The 24,543-nt window shown below is 49.9% G+C and overlaps 1 protein-coding gene and 1 non-coding gene across 34 annotated transcripts in view; both read left to right on the forward strand.

Moving 5' to 3' along the window:
• The window catches only part of LOC144577477 (uncharacterized), a 117,876-nt gene extending 98,569 nt beyond the window's left edge, over positions 1-19,307 (forward strand). For 28 of the 33 annotated variants that reach the window (XR_013521551.1, XR_013521547.1, XR_013521548.1 and 25 more), the window contains one exon: positions 827-4,666. This is a non-coding gene — a transcript (uncharacterized LOC144577477). Of the gene's footprint in view, positions 1-826; positions 4,811-17,035; positions 17,106-18,805 lie in introns of those variants that run through there. The other 5 variants (XR_013521569.1, XR_013521546.1, XR_013521544.1 and 2 more) reach the window with 2 other exon arrangements.
• A 1,957-nt stretch (positions 19,308-21,264) lies between these two features.
• Positions 21,265-23,821, forward strand: LOC144577476 (uncharacterized). The gene has a single exon (XM_078335766.1). The coding sequence runs from the start codon at positions 21,402-21,404 to the stop codon at positions 23,694-23,696; it is 2,295 nt and encodes a 764-aa protein (XP_078191892.1). The 5' UTR covers positions 21,265-21,401; the 3' UTR covers positions 23,697-23,821.
• The last annotated feature ends 722 nt before the right edge of the window (positions 23,822-24,543 follow it).

Consider the following 24,543-nt stretch of genomic DNA (forward strand, 5'->3'; position numbering starts at 1 on the left):
AACAAGCTAAATGAAGACACTAAAATAGAGCCCTTGTGGGCTCATGTTGGTGGGTGTCGGAATAAAGACTGTAGGTAATCCGATTGTGTGTATTTTTGAATTTGAGGACAGTGATAGTAATAATAATGGCAGCAGTGACTTGACAGTTGTAAGCCTCAATGCATTGCTCTACTTGGTCAAACCTCTGTGCACTCCCCACCCCCACGCTCCTTTATCTCAATGAATGGCCTCAGTAATCCTGAAACTGAGGTTGGCTGCATCTTCTTCCTCCCCTGCACTGTCCAGGAGCAATCCGTCACCAAGTCCCATCAGCGCGGCGCCCTGCGTGTCTCTCCTCGCTTCCTTCCAGTTGCCCGCTGGCTGGCCAGCCCTCATCTTCCCTCTCTGGCCCAGCTGGATGCCCTCTGCTTGCTTGCCTCGTCTCTGGCAGCATCCTGTGGGTGACGTGCCCACTTACCCGACGCCACTTAAACCCCTCTGTGAGCCCAGCTCGTGGTTCACCAACCCACTCTATCCCATCGGTCCCGTGTCCTTTCCTTTTCCTCTCTTGCTCCAGCCTTACTTGTAATTCCTCAATTCATACCTCCCATCATGTCTATCAGTCTCGACATCTCCCGACACCCCCAGCCCTTCTCCAGACCCATTCAGGTGACTCCCCATGTGCATTTCACATTGACTTCCATGCCCCTGGAGGGCAGGAGCCAGCCCTGACCCAGGCTTGCCATTCCCAGAATACCTTCTCAGTGAATGTGGACAGGTCCTCCTGCCTTGTTAATCAGTCATGTGCTTGAGTAGGTTGTGTGACTCGCCCCTCTTGTCTTGGAAGGTCCTCCTGCCCGGAGCCTGTGAAGGTGCAGTGGCTGAGCCGGGCTTCCAGAGGACGATGGTGATGGGCTCAGCGTGTGTGTCGTTGGGTGAGTTCTGCTTTTCCTGGTTACGCTCTGAAATACCTGTGACTAAGGACCAAACTCAGACTAGATGATAGGCAATCAAAGATGGGCTTTGTGACAGGCTGGAGTGCCTGTGATGGCCTCAGAGAGGGGCCGGAATGCATGTGCTTCTCACCAAGAACATTAGCAAGCAGAGGCTAGGTCATTGCTCACAGCTGCTTCTCTGCGTGGAGGGCAGGGCTGGCTAGCGAAGTCCCTTATCTCTGGTCCCACCTAAGTGACCGGAGGCGTGTTGACTTTGCAGCTGACCAGATGCCAGCTTGAGATGGGGCTCAGGGTGACGTTCACACTCCTGCCCGAAGGCTCTTTTAAAAATTATGTAGCTAATTGCATTCTATTAATTCATTACCGTAATGGAAAGTGTGATAAGCAGGGATCACGTACGTTTTCGCCATAAAACAACCTAAGCTAATGGCTAACATTTATTGCACATAATTTTAAAAAATATTTTTCCCATTAAAAAAGGAATACATGTTTATTATAAAAAGCTTGAAAAATATTGAAATACCGAACAAGTGTAAGAGCAAGAATCTCTCTAGTTCCCCCACTCAGAGACCACCATTGCCAACATATTGGTGGCCAGCCTCTGCCTTTTGTTTTCTTCTATAAATTAGGTGTGTATGTGGCTGTACGTGCTTAATTGAGTTCATCATTGCCATCCTGTCTTTTATTTCCACTAATTATATATCCTGAACATCTCCCATGCCATTAAGCAATTTCTTATCTTGTGCTTTTTAATGGTTACATAGGATTCTAGCAAATGGCTATATTGTAATTAATTTAATTGGTTTGCTTTTATTGAGTATTTAGATCCATTTAGAAGTTAGATTGTGTAAGTTGGGGCAGACATCTGTTTATTCATTGTCACGTACATGTCTGATTCATTTTCTGCAGTTCATTCTAAATGTGAAATGTCGTGTCAAAAGCTGTGAACGTTTTATGGCCAAATTGCCCTCTTAACGCTTGTATCAACTTACGTTCTCAGAATTAGTTTAAGAAGTACCTGTTTCTCTGGGAATTATCAAGGTTGATTACCTTTGTCAATTTGTCAAAACACAGCATTTCGTTCTTTTCATTGGCAATTGTTTTATTACCTGTGATAAAGAACATTTCCCCCTATCTTTTTTGGTTATCCGTATCTGAATTGCCAGTTCAGGTTCTTTTCATTTTTCATTTAGTTTTTATTTTGGTCAAAGTCATGCATATGCATCGTTTTAAGAGTCAAAGAGTTCTACAGGATCCTTGTAGAACATGAGGATCGGGCCTCCAGCCCCCGCAGCTCCACCCGAATTTCTGCTTAGTGGAACCAATAGTTTCTAACTCCTTTAACTGACTCTCTTGACATTTACATCTGTATATCTAAGTCACATTGTTTTTCTCTTCTACTTCTTGATTTTCTTTTTCGTTTTTGAGGCTTAGGCATTATCTTGACTTTGTGACTGTAGAAGATGAGGATTTGACTCCTTGGTCTCACTGCCCCCTCCTTTCTTCTTTCTGTGCACCGTCCTCAATATATTTAGTATATGGTTTGGGTTTGATCCAAATTCAGAGTTCACCTTTTTATGAGAGTGTAAGCACTGCTGAAATCTGAGCAACACAGCACTACGATTTTCCTTTCTTTCATGACTATTTTTCTTTTGGAGTTAATAATTATCTTGTATTTTTTTTTCTCTTTGATTGGTTGATTAGTTTTTTATAAGCCTAGCTGATTTATTCCTAGCCTTTCAATATATTCAAACACATTATTTTTAATTTTTTTTTTTAATGTGTTTTATCCTACCCAGAAATATCTTCCTAGAGCCTTCTGGCTGGTTTTGTTATGAACTGGGTAATCTTTAGGCTTCTGGACACCATCTTAGACTCTCTTTGACATTTTCCGTTTGAGGATTCCTTTGAGCCTGTCTCCTTAGCTGAATTTTGTAGATTACTTGCTTTTGTAGATTCTGTGTTATCATCCTTTTTGGCTCACTCCCTTGTTTTGCTAGAGCATATCCTCTAGCAGTTTCTGTAGAAATGCTTAATGGAAGGTAAATTTTTAGAAACCTTTCACCTCTAAAAAAGAAAATGTCTAGTCCACATTGACATTGAAAGTTTGGCTGGGTATAGAATTCGAAGTTGGAAACCTTCTTTTATTTTGGCTCAGACTTTGAAAGCGCAAATCATTATCTTGTTGCTTTCAATGCTGTTAGTGAGAGGTCTTAAGTCTTAATGATTCCTCATCCTTTCTATGTGATTTGTTTTCTTCCTTTCTGGAACTTGTAGAACTTTCTCATTGTCTTCCAATGTTTTAAAATTTCACGCGTTTTTGTCTTGATGTAGATCTATGTTTATCCATTTTTCCAGGTTCTTTTAATCTGAAGACACTTGTCCTTCAGTTGTAGAAACTTGTCTTGAACAACTGGTTGGATAATTTCCTCACATTTGTTTTCTCTTCCTGGCATTTCCTTTTTTCTTTTTCTTTTTCTTCTTTTTTACTTTTTTTTTTTTTTGAGTTGGAGTTTCACTCTGTTGCCCAGGCTGAAGTGCAGTGGCACAATCTCAGCTCACTGCAACCTCTGCCTCCCAGGCTCAAGCAATTCTCCTGCCTCAGTCTCCCAAGTAACTAGGATTACAGGTGTGTGCCACTGCACCTGGCTAATTTTTGTATTTTTGGTAGAGATGGGGTTTCACCATGTTGGCCAGAGGGTCACCATGTTGGTCTTGAACTCCTGACCTGAAGTGATCTACCCACCTTGGTCTCCCAAAGTGCTGGGGTTACAGGTGTGAGCCACTGAGCCCAGCCTCTCTTCCTAGCATTTCTATTTTTCATATGTTGGAACTACTTGACTAGTTTTCTAATATTCCCATACTGTTCCTTTGATTTTCAATTTTAAATATTCTTGTTCTGTTTCTAAAGGGATTTCCCTATCTTTATGTTTTAACTATTTTCATTTCTGCTTTCATATTTCTAATTTTTTATTTTAAAATTATATTCTAAATATTACATTTGTTTTATGAAGGTAATTGCTTCTTTAATCTCTCTGATAATAATAATAGGTTTTTTGAACTGTTTTTTCCCTGCAGAGTAGCCAAGCTTCATTCAGTTTACCACTTTGAACTGGAAGTTGTTTACCCATTTTGCGCTATTGGTGTGTTCATTTTTTAATTTTGATTTTGTAAGGCCTTTTTAACAAGAATGGTGACTCTTTTCTATCATATATTACCAGGCTCCCCCACTTTTTCATTTGCCATTCCATTTTGTTCATATTTTTTTATTTTAAAAATTAGTATGTTCTAAAAATTTATCATTAATTTTTCCTTATAGTTTCTTCATTTGCATTTTTCTTTTAGCTCAGAAAGGCCTTTCCCAAACTGAACTTTAATTTTTTTGAGTTATTTTATGATTTCGTCTGTTATATTTAAATCTCTACTTACCAACTTAATTATTGTGAGAAATAACTTTGTTCCACCAACATTTACTACATGCTAGATACTTTTACAGTTTGGGTTCTTGTTCTATTTTTTGATTATCCACTGGTTTGTCATTGCCTTGTTTTAATATATCGCATTGTTAAAATGTGTTATTACTCAGTAGCAATAGTCTTCCCTAATTCTCATTTTTCAAGATTTTCTGTATTAGTCTTATTTGTATATTCTTTCAGATGAACTGTAGTGATGTTGTGAGGTTAAAACACTCTTTATGGATACCATGTGAAACTTTATAAAACTGTCAATTTTAAGGAGAGTTGGTATTTTTTGAAACGGGCTTTGCATGATACTTTGTGGTTTTATGTACATAGATATTCGTAAATTGTCAAATTTGACAAATTCAAGATTTGTTGTTCTCATTTCAAGGAATGAAATATGGCTTCTATTGTGAATTTGATCCATTTTCTTTATATTTTCTAACTGGTTGTTATTGGTGTGTAGGAAAGTGTCTATATATTCATAGTTACTGTTCATCGTACGGAATTCTCTAATTTGTTCTGTAAGTTTCTAGTTAACTGTTTTGGAGTTTCTAGGTAAAGAGTCATTCATGGCCAGGCGCGATGGCTCACTCCTGTAATCCCAGCACTTTGGGAGGCTAAGGTGGGTGGATCACCTGAGGTCAGGAGTTTGAGACCAGCCTGACCAACATGGCGAAACCCCATCTCTACAAAAAAAAAAAAAAAAAAGAGGCTGGGTATGGTGACGGGCACCTGTAGTCCCAGCTACTCGAGAGGCTGAGGCAGGAGAATCTCTGGAACCCAGAAGGTGGAGTTTGCAGTGAGCTGAGATTGTGCCACTGGACTCCAGCCTGGGCAACAAGAGTGAAAGTCCGTCTCAAAAAAAAAAAAAAAAAAAAAAAAACCAGTTCATATCTATATAACGCAATTTTCACCTGTCGTTTACTCTCATCTATGTCTTTTCCTTGTCGTATAGCATTGGCTAGATCTTCTAAAACATTCTATTACGGATAACAGAAATCTTGTCTTTTTCTGGTTCACTTACGCATGGTTGCAAATTATTTTTTAGTTCAGATTTTTTAAATAAATGAAGTATTCCGAGTTTATATAAGACTTTAAATAAGACTTTGAAATCAGTATTGGCGTTAGAATTTTATGAAATGCTTCTTTGACATCTGTAGAGATATTCGTGTTGTTTTTCTCTGCTGATCTGTTGATACAATAAACTAAAATAGTGTTTCCTAACTTTGAAACGTGTTTGGATTGAATTCTACTTTATCATGGTGTGTTGTTGTTTCAATACGCGGCAAGATTTGCTAGGCTAATATTCCATTTAGAGTTTTCCAGAGCTATTTGTTGTTGAATTTTGGTGTCAAAGTTATGCGGACTTTGTAAAATGAATTAGGGAACATTCCATCTTTTCCTGTGTTCTGTACCATATATGCATTATTTGAATGTTTCAGTCCATGAAAGCTTGAAAGAACTCGCCTATGTAACTATCCTGGGATAAGTCTTAGGCAACGCCTCTTATTTCTTCTGTATTTATTGAATTATTTAGGTTTTCTACATCTTCAGAATTTTTGCTTCTTTTTCTAACATAGCTCAGTGTTTAAATGTGCAGGTGCTGGAATCAGACAAATCGAGTTTAAGATTTGGGCTCTCTCGTTTTCTACATGAGGAAACTGTGTCTCTTCCCTAGGTGTTAGTTTTCTCATTTGTTAAGTGATTAAAACAAAAGCCTACAAGAGCCCTAAGAGGACCTGTGTGAGGATTAAGAGAGTAACTTGCACTGGTTCTGGCACAGGATTTTAGATATTATTTATCCTAGAAAAGAATCCATTTTTCTGAAATTTAAACATTTATTCACATAGGGTTGTAAATAGTATTTTTATACTAGAATTTTAATTTCTTTCTTTCTTTTTTTTTTTTTGAGACAGAGTTTTGCTCTTGTTGCCCAGGCTGGAGTGCAATGGTGCGATCTCGGCTCACCGCAACCCCCGCCTCCTGGGTTCAGGCAATTCTCCTGCCTCAGCCTCCTGAGCAGCTGGGATTACAGGCACGCGCCACCATGCCCAGCTAATTTTTTGTATTTTTAGTAGAGACGGGGTTTCACCATGTTGACCAGGATGGTCTCGATCTCTTGACCTCGTGATCCACCTGCCTCAGCCTCCCAAAGTGCTGGGATTATAGGCGTGAGCCACTGCGCCCGGCCTGAATTTTAAATTTCTAAGATTAAATCACTTATGCCATTCTTAATTTTGTATATGCATACTTTATTTCTCTGTTATTAGATGAGCTAGAAGAATTTCTATTTTAGAGGTTTTTCAAATAATCTGTTCTTGGGATAACTTGTCAGTTCAACCAGTTTTTGTGTGCCTATGTTCAAATTAAATAATATCTGTCTTTACTGATTTCTTTCTTCTGCTTTCCTTAAGTTTGTTGTATGGATTTGTCCATATATGCCCTATTGTTATTCTTCTTTAATAATGAAAATATGAACTTGCTTCTGTTTGCAATTTTGACTGCATTTTCACGTGTTTTAATATGTAGTCTTCAGTACCTTAAAATATGTGTTATAAGGCTTCTTATTTCTTCTTGCTATTGGAAGAAATAATTATCTGAGTTAAATGTGCAAAAGTAGAGCTGATTTAAAAAACTCATTTCTAATATTTTCAAGTTGTACATTGTTTACACTTTTAATTCAATCGTGGTTATCTTTTCTTGTGGCTTGAGAATGTGGACACATAAATTCTACTCTGGGGGACTTTCTTGATGTCTTTTTCGTGCATAATATAATTGATTTTGTAAATGTTTTTTGTGGGCCTTTAAAAGTAAGATGTACACCTTGATTATAAGGTATGGATTTTGATGTAAAGACATTTAGTTTTATTAGCTTTTCAGTGTTTATTTGGATTTTCTTAGTAATCTATAAGCAACCGTATTTTGAATCTCAATCTAAGAGTTTATGAGACTTATCCGGGTTTTGCTTGTTTCATTACATTGGTTAGAATCTTTTGGACAGTGTGACCCAATGTTGATGAGGTGGGCTCTGCCCCGTTTTTATCATTTTCCGTTAAGCTCATTGTTGCTTCTAGATTTGAGGTATTTTTTTTATCATTTACTTTTTACCTATTTGACGTTTTTAGGACTGAAAGAGTTTTGGAAACCGTGTCTCTTATTTCTCCTTTCTGGGTGTCATTTTATTTCTAATGCAAATGTTCGTGAGCGCTCTGTCATTGTTGTAGATTATCCCTTCCCTTTCCGAGAGGGGTTTAATGACTTGAAATCACAGAGGCACATCTGTCTTCTTTTCATTTCACGAGAAACCTCACTTTCTCGTGTCATTGTTTCTGGAACCCTGTAATGAAGGCAAAGTGTTGCTTGAAACTTGAACCTGAGAACTGCCTGTTCCAAAGAGCTTTGCCCCTGGAGAGCTCAGCGTTCCAGGCCATTGCCACCGTTCCGTGCATGCGCTTTGCTTTTGTTCTTTGCAAACATGCAGTCGACTGCCTTAAATTTAATGATTGGGGCCGAAGACTAGCCACGTTGGGTCCGCCTAACGATTTCCATGTTTATCCTAATTTCCTAAGTATAAAGGAGACCTGTGCTCTTACCACAGCGCTCAGCAACCTTGTTTTTCCATTTTCCACGTAGTTCTAAAACAATGGGAACGAAGTGTAATTAAATACTGGTTTTCAAAGGCAGCCAGACCCTTTATTCAGACCTAATATTACCCAGAAGTCCAGTAAGTAATAGAGATTAAGTCAGGGCGGCCTCGTTGCGACTGTGCAGTGACCCCGAGCTGTTGGTGCTGCTCACCCTCCTTAAAATGCTCTGGGGGACCCCAAATGTCCTTGAGAATGCCCACTGAGAGCCTCTGCAAAGAAATATTTAAATAATGGCACAAGCAAACTGAAAAACAAAGGCTATGGATGCAAAACTGGGGGTGCCACTGACTGCTGGCTGGCAGTCAGCTGCGGTCTGCATTCCGTGGTTTTGGGGGTGTCAGTGCATGATTGCGTGGGCTGCCTTTGAATTTTCTTGAGTTCCTTTATTTAAATTGTGTCTCTGATACACAACATATAGTTTCAGTTTGAGTCTTCTGACCCACAGCGAGCGTTCTTGTTAACGGGTATGTCACCCATTTTACATCTTGTCCTTCACTGTCACGTTTGTGCTTTAAAAAAAAATCGTACTAGGCGCTTGTTTCATTTTCTTTTCATCCTTGCTTCCCTGCTATCTTTTGTTATATCACGGAGACTACGTTTTCTTCACTTTTAATTTTCTCTGTGATTCAGAAAGTACGTAACCAGCTTCTGTGTGTGTTGGTGCTAACATTTCCATTTTTTAAAGGACTACACTTAACATCCATTATTTCTCTATGGTAACAAATGAAATCGTATTCTCTGACTTTGCCCCGTGTGGAATAATGAAGTTTAATATTCATCTGCTTCCTCCCTTTCCTCCCACTGTTACGCCCTCCCAAATGCTACGTGAGGTGTCGTGGGTTTCATCCCTGCCTGCTCTACTCACCATCCCCCCAGTCCTGTGCCATGTGCTTTGGGGGGCACAAACGGCCTCTCTCTGCCTCTGTGGTCTGCCCCCCCCCACACACACAATAGATGGAGCTCCTTACTCTTTCTGGACTATAGATTGTGTAGACCTTGAATCCGACTACTTTGTGCACTTCTGAATTCACGGATCAGCCGTCGTGTGGGTTGAGTATCTGTTTTTCCCCTATCCAGCCCGTGAAGCCCCTGAGCACTGAGTCAACCTCAGCCTCTGCACAGGGCAAATGCTAGAAAATGCATCCATGGTTGAGTATCCAAGAGAACACCTGGGCGAGCCAGTGAGAGGATGCGTAGCTGAGGAGGGGATGACCCTGCAAAGGTTTCCTGAGAGAGAGGAGGGTGTGGAGGAGTGGATGAATCTGCACCTTTGCAAGAATGGATGGATGGGGAGTGGAACAGTGACCAGGGCCTGGGGAGTGACACGGGCTGCCAGCCACCTGCGGTCAGCAGGAGCTTCCAGGCCCAAGTTTGCTGTGTTGAGAGGCTGGGTGGGAAGGTGGGTCTGCTCACTTCTCTAGGCACACAGGAAGCTAGTGGGGACCCAGGCCACTTTCTCCAGGAGGACACGGATGCTTTTGGGGTCTGTATCTTGTACTCCTTCCTTCCTCACCATGCTGTCGTGGGCACTGCCTGTGCTGGGCATTGGAGGTACCAAGCTGAGGCCAGTGCAGCCCCTTCCTGCCCCCAAGGAGTTCTCATACCGAGGGGTGACCTGAGTTCCTTCCCTCCCACTGGAGCCTCCGCCTTGGCTCTTACCACGTTCTCATTGCTTTATGTTTGCAGACCTCAGGAATCCACTTTAGCTGTCCACACCTAGCTGCCATCTGCTCAGTGGCTTCTCTGTGTCTCACTCTGTGTGGCTTCCAACCCTGCCACTCCACCCAGAGACTTAGGCACACATCAGCGGGGCTCCAGCAACTGCCGCTCAGAACCTCTGCGAGGATTTCCTGGCAGCCCTTGAACCTCAGCACACTGCATGTGCCCGCCAGCACTTGGTCCTGATCTGGTGACCCCCTTCCTCGACATTCTGAAACGTGGCAGTCCATGCCCTGTCCAGTCCACACCCCATCTGGTCCACACCTTATCCAGTCCACCCTCCATCCGGTCCACACCTTATCCAGTCCACACCCCATCCGGTCCACACCTTATCCAGTCCACACCCCATCCGGTCCACACCTTATCCAGTCCACACCCCTTCCGGTCCACACCTTATCCAGTCCACCCTCCATCCGGTCCACACCTTATCCAGTCCACACCCCATCCGGTCCACACCTTATCCAGTCCACACCCCATCCGGTCCACACATTATCCCGTCCACACTCCATCTGGTCCACACCTTATCCAGTCCACACCCCATCCGGTCCACACATTATCCAGTCCATGCCCCATCTAAACCACACCCCATCCAGTTCACACTCCATCCAGACCACTACTCCTTCCAGTCCATACCCCATCCAGTCCACATTCCCCATGCAGACTGTAACCCACCCAGAGCATGCTCCAACCAATCCACGCCCCACCCCGACCACTACTCCATCCAGTTCACACTCCGTCCAGTTCACACTCCATCCAGTCCACTCTCCACCCCAACCATGTTCATCTGACCTGTGTTCCATCTGGTCCAGGCTCCATCTGCTCCTCTGCTTTTACTCTACATTGTCCATTCTTGTCCTCTCTCTTCACGGCTTAGTCCCCTCATCATCTTCTAATCTAAACTTCTGAGAAGTTACCCCTGATTGGCAAGAGCCTCTTGTTAAATGCTCTCTGCTCCTTCACAACACTTTGGCCTCCTCGAATTTTAAAACGAATTTTCTGCAATAACTGTTTTATGTTGGTTTCCCCTACTATGCTGGAAGCTACAGACAGACTGTGTCTTATTTACTGGTCTAGCTCCAGCACCTGACAGGTGTTTGGTGAACACAAGTTTATTTCTATGAGTGGCCACATGGAAAATGTGAGTGGACTGGAGGAGCATGCAGGCAGGGTGCTGCAGAGTGTCAGCGATGCAAAGGCCTGAGTTGGCTGAGGGGCTCTTGGAGGAACTGCCATTTGGTTGGGCTTGAGAGATGTGTAAGCAGATGTGAACTCTGGGGGGGAGGAGTAGTGCCAGCAAAGACATGTGGACAATACATGGCTGTGGAGCGCAATCTGTGAGACTGGACTAGCTCACACGTGGAGGGAGCAGCGGAGGACGATGCCTTGGATGACATCCTAAGGAGTTGGGACTTCAACAACTGGGTTACAGGACCCAGTCCACACTGGGCCTCAGGGCTGCAGAGGACAACTGTGCCCTCCTGCAGGGCTGCTGAGGGGCCTGCGCTTGCGCCTTCCCTGGAGGCTAACCAATCCTTGCTTTGCACCACATTCACATGCGATAGTTATGCCGTGAAAGGGGATGGAGAAAATCAAGGAAGATCTCCTGGAGGGGGTGCAGAGGTTGATCGGGAGTTGGAGGAATGCACTACTCACTCAGCTCTGTGGTTTGAGTCTCCAAGAGTGGTCCAGGGCATGGTGAGGACCATCAGAACGTGGTGAGCTTGGGAATTCGTGTGATGGACTGTGCTCTTAGAGTGTATCATTTAGCACAAAGCACTGCCCTTTATCTTGACGAAGAGGTGGTTGCCCACATAATGGCCAAAGCGTGGTCAGCACTGCACAGTTTGCCTTGGCGCAGTCTTTCCAAGTTGGCATGGCCTTCCTGGAGGAATTACCACTTAGGGTAGAGGCACCCTTCCGCCATCGATGCCATTCCCCCACATTTGAGGAGGGGTTATGTTCACCATGTGCCTGCTTCCATTGCCAAATCAGGCCTCAGAAAGCTTTCTGCAAGTGACGCCAACATCAGGGGCAAGGCCCTGGTTCTGGGGTCGGCACCATTCCATGGTTCCTGAAGAGATGGTAGACTATGGAACGTAGGCGTTATGGTTTCTGACCTATGTAACATGGTCCACTAACTCTCAGTATCCAATCCATCCTCGGAGGGCATCCTGGAGGTGTTGTCAACCTCAGGGAAGAGAACACTGGGCTTAGCTTCAGCACTGCTCCACAGTAACTGCTGTGCCCCATGGTTGACGCCTGACTTGTGCAGCAAGGCCTGTCTCTTCTGGGAACTAAATACACTCTCTGGGGAGTTTTCTGGAAGTGACGTAACTTGGGGCCAAGATGCCCCATGTTCCAGCCTCAGCCGTGGTTCTGGAAGAGATGGTTTGCCGTGTGGCCCATGTGGAAGGACGGATTTGTGTGACATGGGCTGCCACTTCCCAGTAGCCTGGCCAGCTTTGGCGGGCTCTGTGGAGCCAGTACCACCTTCAGGGGGCCCCACCGGTCCGTCCTTCATTCCACCGTGTGGCATTGAAGAGTCGCCTTCCATGTTGAAGTTTTCTGTTTATACTGACGCCCACCTCCGATCCGTCTTACGTTCCATCTCAAAGGGTTTTCCAGAGGCAGGGCCAAGTCTGGGAATGAGACGCTGGTTCTAACCGTGGGGAGGCGGTTGACTGAAACAACTGCTTTGTTCATGAAGATGACTCGGTGGCTACTGCTCAGGATCTAATCCAACCTAAGAGGACCTCCTAGAAATGCCCTTGATACTGAGGCAGATATGGCCTTATGGCACTTTTTTTAAATGCCCAAGACTGGAGCTCACTAATAGGTAAGACTGGGCCTCAGGGGCCCTGGTACTGTCTGCTCGGGCTGGCCCGTGTAACTAGACACGTTCTTCGGTTGCACCTGGGGCGTTTTGTATTTCTGATTTTCTCCCCACTCCCCCGACCAGCTCTGTTAGCCGCGTGCCATGTCTTCCCTCCCACCTGCCCACCCCTTCAGACCCAGCACAGTGCCTGGTGCGTGGCAGGCACCGAATCAGCATTGACGGAATGATGAAATCCATCGCATCGTCCACTTCTTCTCAGTGGGACTTTCAGCCTTGGAGGGCTTCCTGGAGGAGTTGCCAGTTTTGGGGAAGAGCCACTGTTCCGAACATCCGTGTCAACCCCTGACCGTGAAGATGAGACTCCTGGCCTGTGTGTGCTTGTCGCATGATGCATGTGTTGTGCTCGACCTGCCTTCTGGTTCCACCCAGCTCAAGGCCTCGGAGGGCTTTCTGGATGTGTCCTGAGCGTTTGTCCTCGGCGTCTCTGTGTGGTACTTAGAGAGATAGTAGACCGTATAGCGTACGCTTTATCTGTGACGTATGTAACACGGTCCACTAACCCTCAGTATCAAATCCATCCCCGAGGCTACTGGGAACAGCGCTGTCTTCGGGGAGGCACCGTGGGATCCACCATCGGGCTTCTCCACGATGCCGGAAGAGGTGGCTTTCTGTATGGCATGTGTTTCTCTGCATGATGCAAAATGGCATCATCGAGCTCCTCTTAAACCAAGTTCTGCCTTGGGAAATCTCGCCATTTCTGGGGAGGAGACCTTGATTCTGTCTGGAATAAGAGCCATTCCAAGGCGTTCGATGACGTGGTTGACTATGCAGCGCTTACTCAGTAGGCACCGCGACCGGCTTCTTGCCAGCGTCACATGCAGCCTGGACGAGGTGCCTTCATCAGGCAGCTTTGTGGACAGGAGCTTTCCTACAGCCATGACCACCTCCGTGCGGTACTTGAAGAAATGGTTTACCGTCCCACATACATTTTGCATATGTATGTGGGACGGTAAACCGCTTCTTGGTATCCAGCCCAGCCATCCAGACCTCCCTGGAGCAAGCCCGGAGTTAGAGGACAGCCACGGGTCTAGGCATTCTCCCCACGCCATGGTGCTTGGCGGAATGGTAGACTCTTAGATATGTGCTTTCTCTGTCAATGCTTGTGACACAGTCTTCTCCTCAGTGCCAAACGCAGCTTTCAGTGGCTTCCTCAGGACAAGGACGACCTCCAGGAAGGCGTCCTGCTGCCCACGTGGCACATCCCTCCGGAGTACTGGGAGAAACGCTGGCTGGTGCCGCAAACGCTCAGCAATGAGGGATGTGAAATAGGCCACCTCTCATCCTCAGAGCTATCCTCAGATGCCTTCAGGACAGCACGCCCGAGTAGGAGCATGGGTGCAGGAGACGGTGCCACTCCAGGTACTTGAAGACGCACTGAGTCTTTCTGTCTTTGCTGATGCGTGTACAGTCTTTTTCCCATATCAAGTCTAGCCAGCTCCAGGGAAGACGCCCCAGCTCTGGACTCGGCACTGATCCTCAGGAAGATCTGATTGACCCCACCGTGTATGCTTACAGATGAAGCCCCTCTGCGGCCCACTCCTCCCCATCTCCAGTCCGGAGCACTTGCTTGGAGAAGAAGCTGCCAGCCTCAGGGACAGATCACTGGTTCTGGCCTCTTCGCTGACCTCACGGTATCTCAGAAAGGTTCAGCCACACTGCATGTCTTTTTCCAGTGGCATGTGTAGCATGGTCTACTTCTTCTCAAGTACCAAATTCAGCCTGGAATGTCTCCAGGGAGGTGCTGTTACACTCAGGGGATGGGGCACCGGCTCTGGCACCAGTCCTGCCTCGGCGTACTTAGTAGAAGTTGGCCATGCTTCATATGTTTTACTTACAATGCATGTGATTTGGTCCACTTTTCTATAACAGCGTGCACCTCGGGGGCTTTCCGTAGGCAGTCAGGAGTGTCAGGCATAGCACTAGTTCCCGTGTCATCTCCACTCTTGAGGGATTCCTTTGTGCTGAGTCCACTGCTCTGCAGCAGACATTGCATGGTGGCCTCTTCTCAATACTGCATCAAGCCTCAGAGGGCTTCCTGGAGGTGATGCTAGTGAGAGGAAAGAGACACTGGCTCTGACATCAGCCCTGCCCAAGGTACCTGAAAAGATGGTTGACCATAGAACATGCGCTGTCTCTGTGCCGTATGTAATATGGTCCACGTCTTCTCAATATCAAATTCAGTCACAGAGGGCTTCCCAGAGACAGGCAAAGTCAGCTTCGTGGGAGACACGCTGATCTGGCTTCAGCACCATTCCACAGTCCTTGGAGAGATGGTAGACCATGAAGCGTACGCACTGTTTATGACAGACGTAGCTTACTCCACTCATTCTCAGCATCTGCCCGCCCTGGGGATTCCTGGAGGCCATGCCGACTTGAGAGCCAGGCCTGCGTGGTGGGCGCTGTGCAGTGCAGGTCACTGGGTGGTCGGCTGCAGACGCTGCCCTTTATTTATGACATTGGCCACGTGGTCCACCAGCCAATAGCACCAGCACCAGCCCCAGCCTTACAGGGCATCCTGGTAGTGGCATTGGATGTGGGTTTGTGGTCGTTGCCACGTTACCAAAGGCTGCTAGTTCATGATGCACATTGTCAGGGCTTTCTGGAGGTGATAGCAGGTGAAAGAAAGAGAGCCAGGGGTCAGCATCACTTCCTGGTATTTGAAGATGCGGTTGACCATGGTGTGTACGCTTTATTTATGACGTAGGACACATGGTCTACTTCTTCTCAATATCACATCTCGCCTCGGAAGACTTCCAGGAGGTGATACCAGCTTTGAGGAAGAGCCACTGTCCTGGTGTCAGTACGGCTGCTGCTCGGTACTTGGAGAGAGGTGGTCCGTGGCGCGTTCGCTTTATTTATGGCGCACATTACACGGTCGACCTCTTTGCAGTATCTAATCCCGCCTTGCAAGCTTTCCTGGAGCTCACATCAACTGCGGGGCGGGGCACTTGCAACCCAGCGGGTTTGTGATGTGTCTGTCTTGTGTGTGACAATAACTCTCGCGTGGCAGCCTTCTCAGCACACTGCTCCGGCTTGGCCACGGGGTCGATTTGCGGACGAGGAGTGTGGCGTCAGCACGTGCCTGGATACATGAGATGGTTGACCAGAGAGCACACGCTTTATTTGTGCCGTTTGTGACCTGGTCCACTAACCCTCAGTATCTAATGCTCCCTTGGAGAACTTCCTGGAAGAGGTGTCAACTTTCGGGGAAAGAGACACTAACCCGGGGCCAGCTGCACCCTGCTAGACTCCGAAGAGAGCATCTGCGACGCGTGTGCCAAATGTGCTGAGCGGGACTGATTCTCACTCCGCTTTCTTTCCTTGGAGAGCTTCCTAGACATGGAGCTCTCCAAGTTCAAGGGAAGGGGCATGTTGGCTGCACCATCCCAAAGTACTCGAGTCATCAGCTGACCAGAGCGTGAGCACTTATACTGACAGCCAAGGTCACCTGGCCTGCCACCCTCCGTATCCACTGAGTCCTTAGCAGGACCTCTGGTGGAGTCAGCCTTCGTTTGGGGCATCTGTGCCTCTCTTGAGTAACTGAGAAAAGGTGGCACTGGGGGTTAACCCTAAATGCAACAGCTCCTGTGACCAGCCTTTCTACGGCGTAAGCACCTCTGGTTATGATGTCAACTTCAAGAGGTGCCGAGGGGTCTGCCCCGTGGGGGTACTTGGGTGGGTGTTTGGCAAGCAGCATGCCTCCAGCCCTTGGCTGCCTCTAGCAAATTAATAACTAACGCTCAGTGTGCAATCCGTGTTTAACAGGACTTCCAGGCCTGCATGTCAAATCTGGGGAAGAGTCAGTGGTGTTCTTGTCAGTGTCACTTTGTGGTACCTGAAGAGAGGTTTTCTGGGGTTCTGTTTCTTTAATGAGGATGAAACACACCTGGTTAACCTCTTTTCCAGTATCAAATCCCATCTTGGAGGCCTCAGCTTCAGGGAAGGGCGTTCCTCTCAGCTCCAGTCCACTGGACAGAAATCTCTGGTTAACCACAAAGCCTGTGCCATATTAATTTGACTGATGTCACCTGTGCTGCTAGCTCCCGTGTCCAATCCGTGTTTAACAGAACTTCCAGGACTGAATGTCAAGTGTGGGGAAGGAAGCAGTGGTGTTCTTGTCAGTGTCACTTGGCGGTACCTGAAGAGAGGTTTTCTGGGGTTCTGTTTCCTTATTGAGGAGGAAACACACCCGGTTAACCTGTTTTCCAGTATCAGTCCCCGCCTTGGAGGGCTTCTGGTCCAGACCTCAGCTTTAGGGAAGGGGCGCTGTGGACGGGAATAAGTAGACGTGAACAAATGGCTGAGCACTAAGCGTGTCCCTTGTTTCTGAATTTCGCTGTCGATTGCACTGACCCTCAATGTCTTATCCCTTCTTAGGAGGACTTTGCAATGTGATGGCAGCCTGGGGGAACACAGCGTCACCACAACAGTGTTACGGGACATGCAGGTGGGTGTTCTGTGGTTGCCCTCGTGGTGCTCCCAGTGATCGTGTGTGTAGCTCGGGCCCTTTGGCATCTGGCCCTGCTGTTGGGGGTGCCTGGTCCTTGCCACGCTCAGTGAGGGGCTTGAATGAGCCCAGCACAGCAGGTGAATGCCAGCTTCATGGGAATTGTGCCCTGGACAGACAGTGCAGGTGTCCTGCCCGCCAGCCCCCAGCCTGCAGTTTGTCCTGGATGCAATGACATCTTAGGGAAGCAAAGCTGATTCTGAGGTCAAGAGGAGACCGTGGGGTCCCTGGAATTGGCCCAGGTTGGGACCTGTTTATTTCTAACAGGAATTGTGGAGTTGACTTATTTTAAATCTGGAGGAATCCTTGATGTCATGATGGCTTGAGGGGAGGGTATGTCATTAGCCCTGACCCAGGGGACGGGAGTGGGTGGCCTACCACGGGGCATGTACCTCCCCAGGTACACACCTGCTCTACTGACCAGCACATCCGACCCATCCTCAGGCTGTGTTTCTGCGGATAGTTCTTTGGGGTACTCAGGGAGAGGCTTCCTTTGGTGTATCTGTATCTTTTATTCAAATCTTTTCTGTGGACCACTCTTTGGTATCAAACACCAGCTCAGAAGGCTTCAGGCTAAAACAGTAGTTGTCAGGCCCAGGCCAGGGTGAATGGGCTGAGATGGAGCTTCCCCTGTTCTGAACACGGTGTCTGGCAGTAATGCGTGGTGCCCGGTCCTTTCCAGGAGGACTTCCTGGAGGTGATGCTGGCCTCTGGGGAACAAAGTGGCTCCCTGCCAGCTCTAAAACCAAGGCACAGAAGTAGGTTGCAGGTGGTGCATTTGTCTTGATGGCCCTTGGTTGTGACTGTGGGTCCTGGGCTCATCTGTGGCATTTGGGGAGGGGACTTGTGAGGGAGGAGGGCATGGGATTCTGAAGAAGGGCCAGGTCTTTCCACCTCAACCCTGCTTTTTATGACCAGAACAGAATATATGCGGTAGTACCAATGACTGCTGTTGTCAACTCTTCCTGTGAGCTGATTCCCAAACACCATTCCTTCCAGACGAAAAGAGCCCTCATAAAGAGAGGGCAAAGAGAGAGAATGCCAAGGCTGCTGTGTTTCCACCTGTAGATCACTGACCAGAACAAGTTATAAGTTGCCTCTGGGGTATCCAGGGCAAGCAGCTGCTGAGCCCGTGCAGACTGGGCGCTCTGCTGGCTACACAGGCATCAAAGGACAGGTGGCAAACGCACGGAGACACAGCCTGGCCTGGGATCCTCTTCCTGGCCTTCTGCTCCTTTGGGGGAAGAGAGGGCACAATTGTACAGCTTTGTAAGAGGAAACCTGAGGTTTCTGACTGCTGACTCTCTCCAGCCCTGACAGGGTTGCTCTAACTATTGAAATGAGAGTCTGGAGGTACTAGTATTCCCCAAGCACAGAAACAATTATTGTCAAAGGAGTTTTAGAGCAAACAGAAAATCCAGCCCAGAATTGGCGAAAACATCTGGGGAGTTCACATCGGGAAACGAATTTCGTTTTTGTTTCTGAATTGGATTGAAGGCAGCAGGAGGTATTAGGTGGGATTCGACCTGCAGGAGGGGCCCTGGCCATGCTCCTGGCTTCCCTGACCCTCCCTCCCCAGATGTGTGTAGTGGGCACTCACTTTGCTTACAATTTACTCGGTACCATGCATCTGTTTTTAGAGTCACCGCTTGCTTGGAAGACTGCTTGGCTCCATGGCCAGTGCCACCCGGGGGCCTGGGCGCCAGCTGACTGCAGACCTGGCCACCTGCTTCTTGACCACAGAATTCGAGATTTATTCGTGAACTCTCCTGATGCGCTGACTTCGGGATGTAAACCATTATTCCTGGGGGTACTTCCCGTGACCTGGACTTCCACAGGGAAGCCCTGGTTCCACCATCGGGAGCGCGCCGATGCCTGGAAAGAGGTTGTATCTAAAACGTTCTCCGTGTTGGGAAATATTTCATGGGCAACCTCTTTTCATTGTCAAGGCTTAAAGGACTCCCAGAACCAGCCTGGGACACTGGAGTGTAAGCCCTCTGACGTCTGGTCTGCCCGGTGCCACGTGGACTCGGGGATCTTCCTGGAGGTGACGCCAGCATCGGCGAAGATTCAGCAGTCTTGTTTTGGTTGTTTTTGTTTGTTTTGTGATCAGTGCTAATCTTGGATACTCGAAGGAGAGGTTATCCGTGTTGTCTTCTCTTTATTTATGATGAAACATACACGGGAAACCTCTTTTTTAGTATCAAATCCCACCCTGGGGGCACTTCCTGTCCCTGATGCAGCCTTCAGGGAGGGACGTTGCCAGCTCTACTCTCGGGAGGCGCAAGCGAGGCTGACGGCGTGACGCGCGTCGTGGGTGTGTGGCTCTCAGGCCCCAGCCCTCCCTGGAGGGCCCTGGGAGGGGGGCTGAGTCTGGAGAAGGGTCCGTGCTTCCGAGGTTGAGGGCAGTTACTCATTGTGGTGATGGTCTGTTTGCCTCTCACGGTGGGTGGGCCTCTTCAGTGTGAGGTCTCGCTCGGATGGCCTTCTGCACACGCCAGGAATGTCATTGAAGGGGCGATAGTGCCATCTGCTCTCCAGGGTAGCTGAGGGGATGGTAGACCGGTGACGTGCACTTCATTTATGATGTAGGTCACCCGTTTGACTATCCACCAGTGCCCGGTCCAGCTGTGGGATGACATCTTGGTGCACATGGCAACTTCGGAGAAGATGTGGGAGGACGTGGGGCCGTGGGACTCTGCAGGACTTCAGGAGGGATTTCCCTTGGGGGCCCCTCCTCCTACCTCCTTCAAGTAAAGCCAAGCAGTCATTAGGGAATAACCTCTCTTTCGGTTTCAAATCCTGCCCAGGAAGGCTGAGAGCCTGACCACTGCCAGTGACAGGACCTCAGAGGCCTTCAGTGCCCCACCAGGGAAAGGCCCGCTCCACAGCACATGCCAAGTGCAGGGTGTGGTGTATCCTGGTGAGGGTCTGAGGAGTGCTGTGTGTGCAGGGTACGGCACGTGTCGGGACAGCTGTGCTTGTGATGGCTGCTTTATTCTGTGTTGCACGAAGAGCGGCTGTCTGACAGCCTTGCCGTGTGCTTGATGAATGCTACATGGTCCATCTCTTTTCCATAGGAGGATTCCTGGACATGAGGCTAGATTCCGGCAGGGCCCTTGGTGCCAGCAATGCTCCTGGTGAGTCGTGGATGGGGCTGAGGAGCTGGCAGCATGATTAAGATGAGCTTCTCCTGAGTCGGGACCACCCAGAAGCCAGCCGCTCTCCGGACAGCATCCAGTCCACGCTCCTTGCCTGGGGAACCGGCTGATCTCTGTCTGTTGTCCAGCTCTGCCTGACCTATGAGGACCCAGACGCCCCAGATGCTCACAGTGTCAGACCCTGCAGAAGAAGTGTCCTGGCTGTGACATGACCTTCAGGGGAGGGATGCCGGAGTCTGGTTGGTGGAGAGTTGGGGAGTGGGCATCTTGTCTGAGGGTGGTCCTGCTATTTCGGATTCGTGTGTCCTGGTCGGTTCATCCCCGTCTCCCTCCCATCCCTAGGATGACTTGTGGGGAGAACGCCTGCTCTGGGGGCTGAAGGTGGGACCCACCTCTCTCACCCGCCTCTTGGTATGCCCCACGGCTACGGCAGCGGCACAGGAAAGTGAGTAGAAATGCAGAAACTCCTTCGGTTGAGGCTGGGAACTGCTGTATTTCCACCCATAGATCACTGACCAGAACAAATTACGTGGCTGAGCCCAAGACAAGGGGCGGGGAGGTCCAGCCCACCGTGAGCAGGTTGCGGTGAGGTGTGAATGCACAAACCGGCAAGGATTTGCCACCATCAAGTCAGTTGTCCACGTGAACCAGCTGAGAACTTGGGTTCCATTTCATTGTTTATTCAGCTTCCTGCCTGCCGTGGGGGCACTTCCCAGGCTCAGGCTGGGGACAGTGGCGATGCTGTGTCAGGGCCCTGGTCTTTCCATGGGTTGAGGCAAACGTTAAAACATCCCTTGCAGAAGCCATTCTAAGAGGACCTCCTCAGCCCAGACGCTCCATCGGGGCAGGCGCTTGGCTGTGTGCCCTGAGATGGTAGGTGGTAGATCTCATCCATCGTATCCACGGAGTTAGTGTGACTCTCCTGGTCCCTCCTCGTCTGTCCTCAGAAGGACTTTTAGGATGCAAAAATCAGTGTTTCTGTGTCATTGTCATTCTGTGATGCTGAAGGAGACTTTTTTTATTGATGACTTGAACACACCCTGCCCAGAAGCACCTCCAGGACACAGTGGCGCCTATGCGGAGAGGGACGGTGTCCTCCAGGACACAGTGGCGCCTGTGCGGAGAGGGACGGTGTCCTCCAGGACACAGTGGCGCCTGTGCGGAGAGGGACGGTGTCCTCCAGGACACAGTGGCGCCTGTGCGGAGAGGGACGGTGTCCTCCAGGACTCCGGGACACAGTGGCACCTGTGCGGAGGGGGACGGTGTCCTCCAGGACTCCGGGACACAGTGGCACCTGTGCGGAGGGGGACGGTGTCCTCCAGGACACAGTGGTGCCTGTGCGGAGGGGGACGGTGTCCTCCAGGACACAGTGGCGCCTGTGCGGAGAGGGACGGTGTCCTCCAGGACTCCGGGACACAGTGGCGCCTGTGCGGAGAGGGACGGTGTCCTCCAGGACTCCGGGACACAGTGGCGCCTGTGCGGAGAGGGACGGTGTCCTCCAGGACTCCGGGACACAGTGGCACCTGTGCGGAGGGGGACGGTGTCCTCCAGGACACAGTGGTGCCTGTGCGGAGGGGGACGGTGTCCTCCAGGACACAGTGGCGCCTGTGCGGAGAGGGACGGTGTCCTCCAGGACTCCGGGACACAGTGGCGCCTGTGCGGAGAGGGACGGTGTCCTCCAGGACACAGTGGCACCTGTGCGGAGAGGGACGGTGTCCTCCAGGACTCCGGGACGCAGTGGCGCCTGTGCGGAGGGGGACGGTGTCCTCCAGGACTCCGGGACACAGTGGCACCTGTGCGGAGGGGGACGGTGTCCTCCAGGACACAGTGGCGCCTGTGCGGAGAGGGACGGTGTCCTCCAGGACTCCGGGACACAGTGGCGCCTGTGCGGAGAGGGACGGTGTCCTCCAGGACACAGTGGCGCCTGTGCGGAGAGGGACGGTGTCCTCCAGGACTCCGGGACACAGTGGCGCCTGTGCGGAGAGGGACGGTGTCCTCCAGGACTCCGGGACGCAGTGGCGCCTGTGCGGAGGGGGACGGTGTCCTCCAGGACTCCGGGACGCAGTGGCACCTGTGCGGAGGGGGACGGTGTCCTCCAGGACTCCGGGACACAGTGGCACCTGTGCGGAGGGGGACGGTGTCCTCCAGGACTCCGGGACACAGTGGCACCTGTGCGGAGAGGGACGGTGTCCTCCAGGACTCCGGGACACAGTGGCACCTGTGCGGAGGGGGACGGTGTCCTCCAGGACACAGTGGCGCCTGTGCGGAGAGGGACGGTGTCCTCCAGGACTCCGGGACACAGTGGCGCCTGTGCGGAGAGGGACGGTGTCCTCCAGGACACAGTGGCGCCTGTGCGGAGAGGGACGGTGTCCTCCAGGACTCCGGGACGCAGTGGCGCCTGTGCGGAGAGGGACGGTGTCCTCCAGGACTCCGGGACGCAGTGGCGCCTGTGCGGAGAGGGACGGTGTCCTCCAGGACACAGTGGCACCTGTGCGGAGAGGGACGGTGTCCTCCAGGACTCCGGGACACAGTGGCACCTGTGCGGAGGGGGACGGTGTCCTCCAGGACTCCGGGACGCAGTGGCGCCTGTGCGGAGAGGGACGGTGTCCTCCAGGACACAGTGGCGCCTGTGCGGAGAGGGACGGTGTCCTCCAGGACTCCGGGACACAGTGGCGCCTGTGCGGAGAGGGACGGTGTCCTCCAGGACACAGTGGCGCCTGTGCGGAGAGGGACGGTGTCCTCCAGGACTCCGGGACGCAGTGGCGCCTGTGCGGAGAGGGACGGTGTCCTCCAGGACTCCGGGACGCAGTGGCGCCTGTGCGGAGAGGGACGGTGTCCTCCAGGACACAGTGGCACCTGTGCGGAGAGGGACGGTGTCCTCCAGGACTCCGGGACGCAGTGGCGCCTGTGCGGAGGGGGACGGTGTCCTCCAGGACTCCGGGACACAGTGGCACCTGTGCGGAGAGGGACGGTGTCCTCCAGGACTCCGGGACACAGTGGCGCCTGTGCGGAGAGGGACGGTGTCCTCCAGGACTCCGGGACACAGTGGCGCCTGTGCGGAGAGGGACGGTGTCCTCCAGGACACAGTGGCACCTGTGCGGAGAGGGACGGTGTCCTCCAGGACACAGTGGCGCCTGTGCGGAGAGGGACGGTGTCCTCCAGGACGCAGTGGCGCCTGTGCGGAGGGGGACGGTGTCCTCCAGGACTCCGGGACGCAGTGGCGCCTGTGAGAAGCCTCCAAAGTCTCGAGAATGTGGTACGTAGGGCCGTATCTTTGCTACTCGTTGCCCAGTGGTGCTCAGGACCACGTGCCCTCAGGAAGTCCGGCCAAGTGACGCTGGCCGAGAAGCAGTGCTGCCGACGGTGCTGACGTGCGGTACTTAATGAGAAGTTGCCCGTGTTGTTTTCGCTTTATTTGTGACGAAACATTCGCGGTGCACTTCTTTTTCAGTATCCTATTCCGCCTGGAAGACGTCTTGGTTCGGGTGCCAAGTTCAGGCAAGGCACATGGGCCCCTGCAGTACATGCTGGTCAGGACTTCCCCACCCCGTGTCTTTTCTCCCTCCCTCAATTTTCCCTGGTTTTTCTTGTGAAAGCTCCCTCTCCCTGCCGTGGGCTTAGCTTGCATTGACCCTTCCCCACTTCCTCCACCAGCCCGGGCTTTAGTGAATCTCTTGATCTCTTCTTTGCCACTGTAATTGCTTCGAGGAGGGGCCCTTGATACCACCGGGCCAGTGAGATGCAAGGAGATGTTTGCTGGAGCTTCTGGGAAAGAAACTCTCTGTCCCTTTCCTATGATAGCTTCAGCTGGGAATAGAGGGAGCTTCAATGGAAGTTTTGAAGGTCCCGCAGCCATCTAAGGACTAAGAGGAGCCCGCTTGGTGCCACACAGACAAGGAAGACGGAGTCTGCAGCATGAAAGACATCTCGGAGAGCTGCAGGAGAGTCTGGATGATATCATTTGAGTCCCTAGATCAAACCGTGCCTGAAGCTTGCTCTGCCTCTGTACTTTTCAGTTATGTAAGTCTATACATCCCTTACTTTTTAAAGCCAGTTTGAGTTAGATTTTACCTTATTTGCCATACAAACAGATGACACCACAGTGTGTTTTCCAGCATGACTGGGAAAACCTGCATTTTTTTGATGATGTGTTTCTCATGGTTTGCCTGTCTATCTTCAGCTTCCAGTTTAAGGCAGGGTCTCAGTGAAAGGTGACT

The sequence above is a fragment of the Callithrix jacchus genome, chromosome 8 (genome assembly GCF_049354715.1).
Source record: "Callithrix jacchus isolate 240 chromosome 8, calJac240_pri, whole genome shotgun sequence".
In the NCBI taxonomy this organism is placed as follows: Eukaryota; Metazoa; Chordata; class Mammalia; order Primates; family Cebidae; genus Callithrix; species Callithrix jacchus.

What these genes read in the sequence shown, in the direction of transcription:
- LOC144577476 (XM_078335766.1), top strand. Translation starts at nt 21,402, where the DNA reads ATGCGGAGAGGGACGGTGTCCTCCAGGACACAGTGGCGCCTGTGCGGA.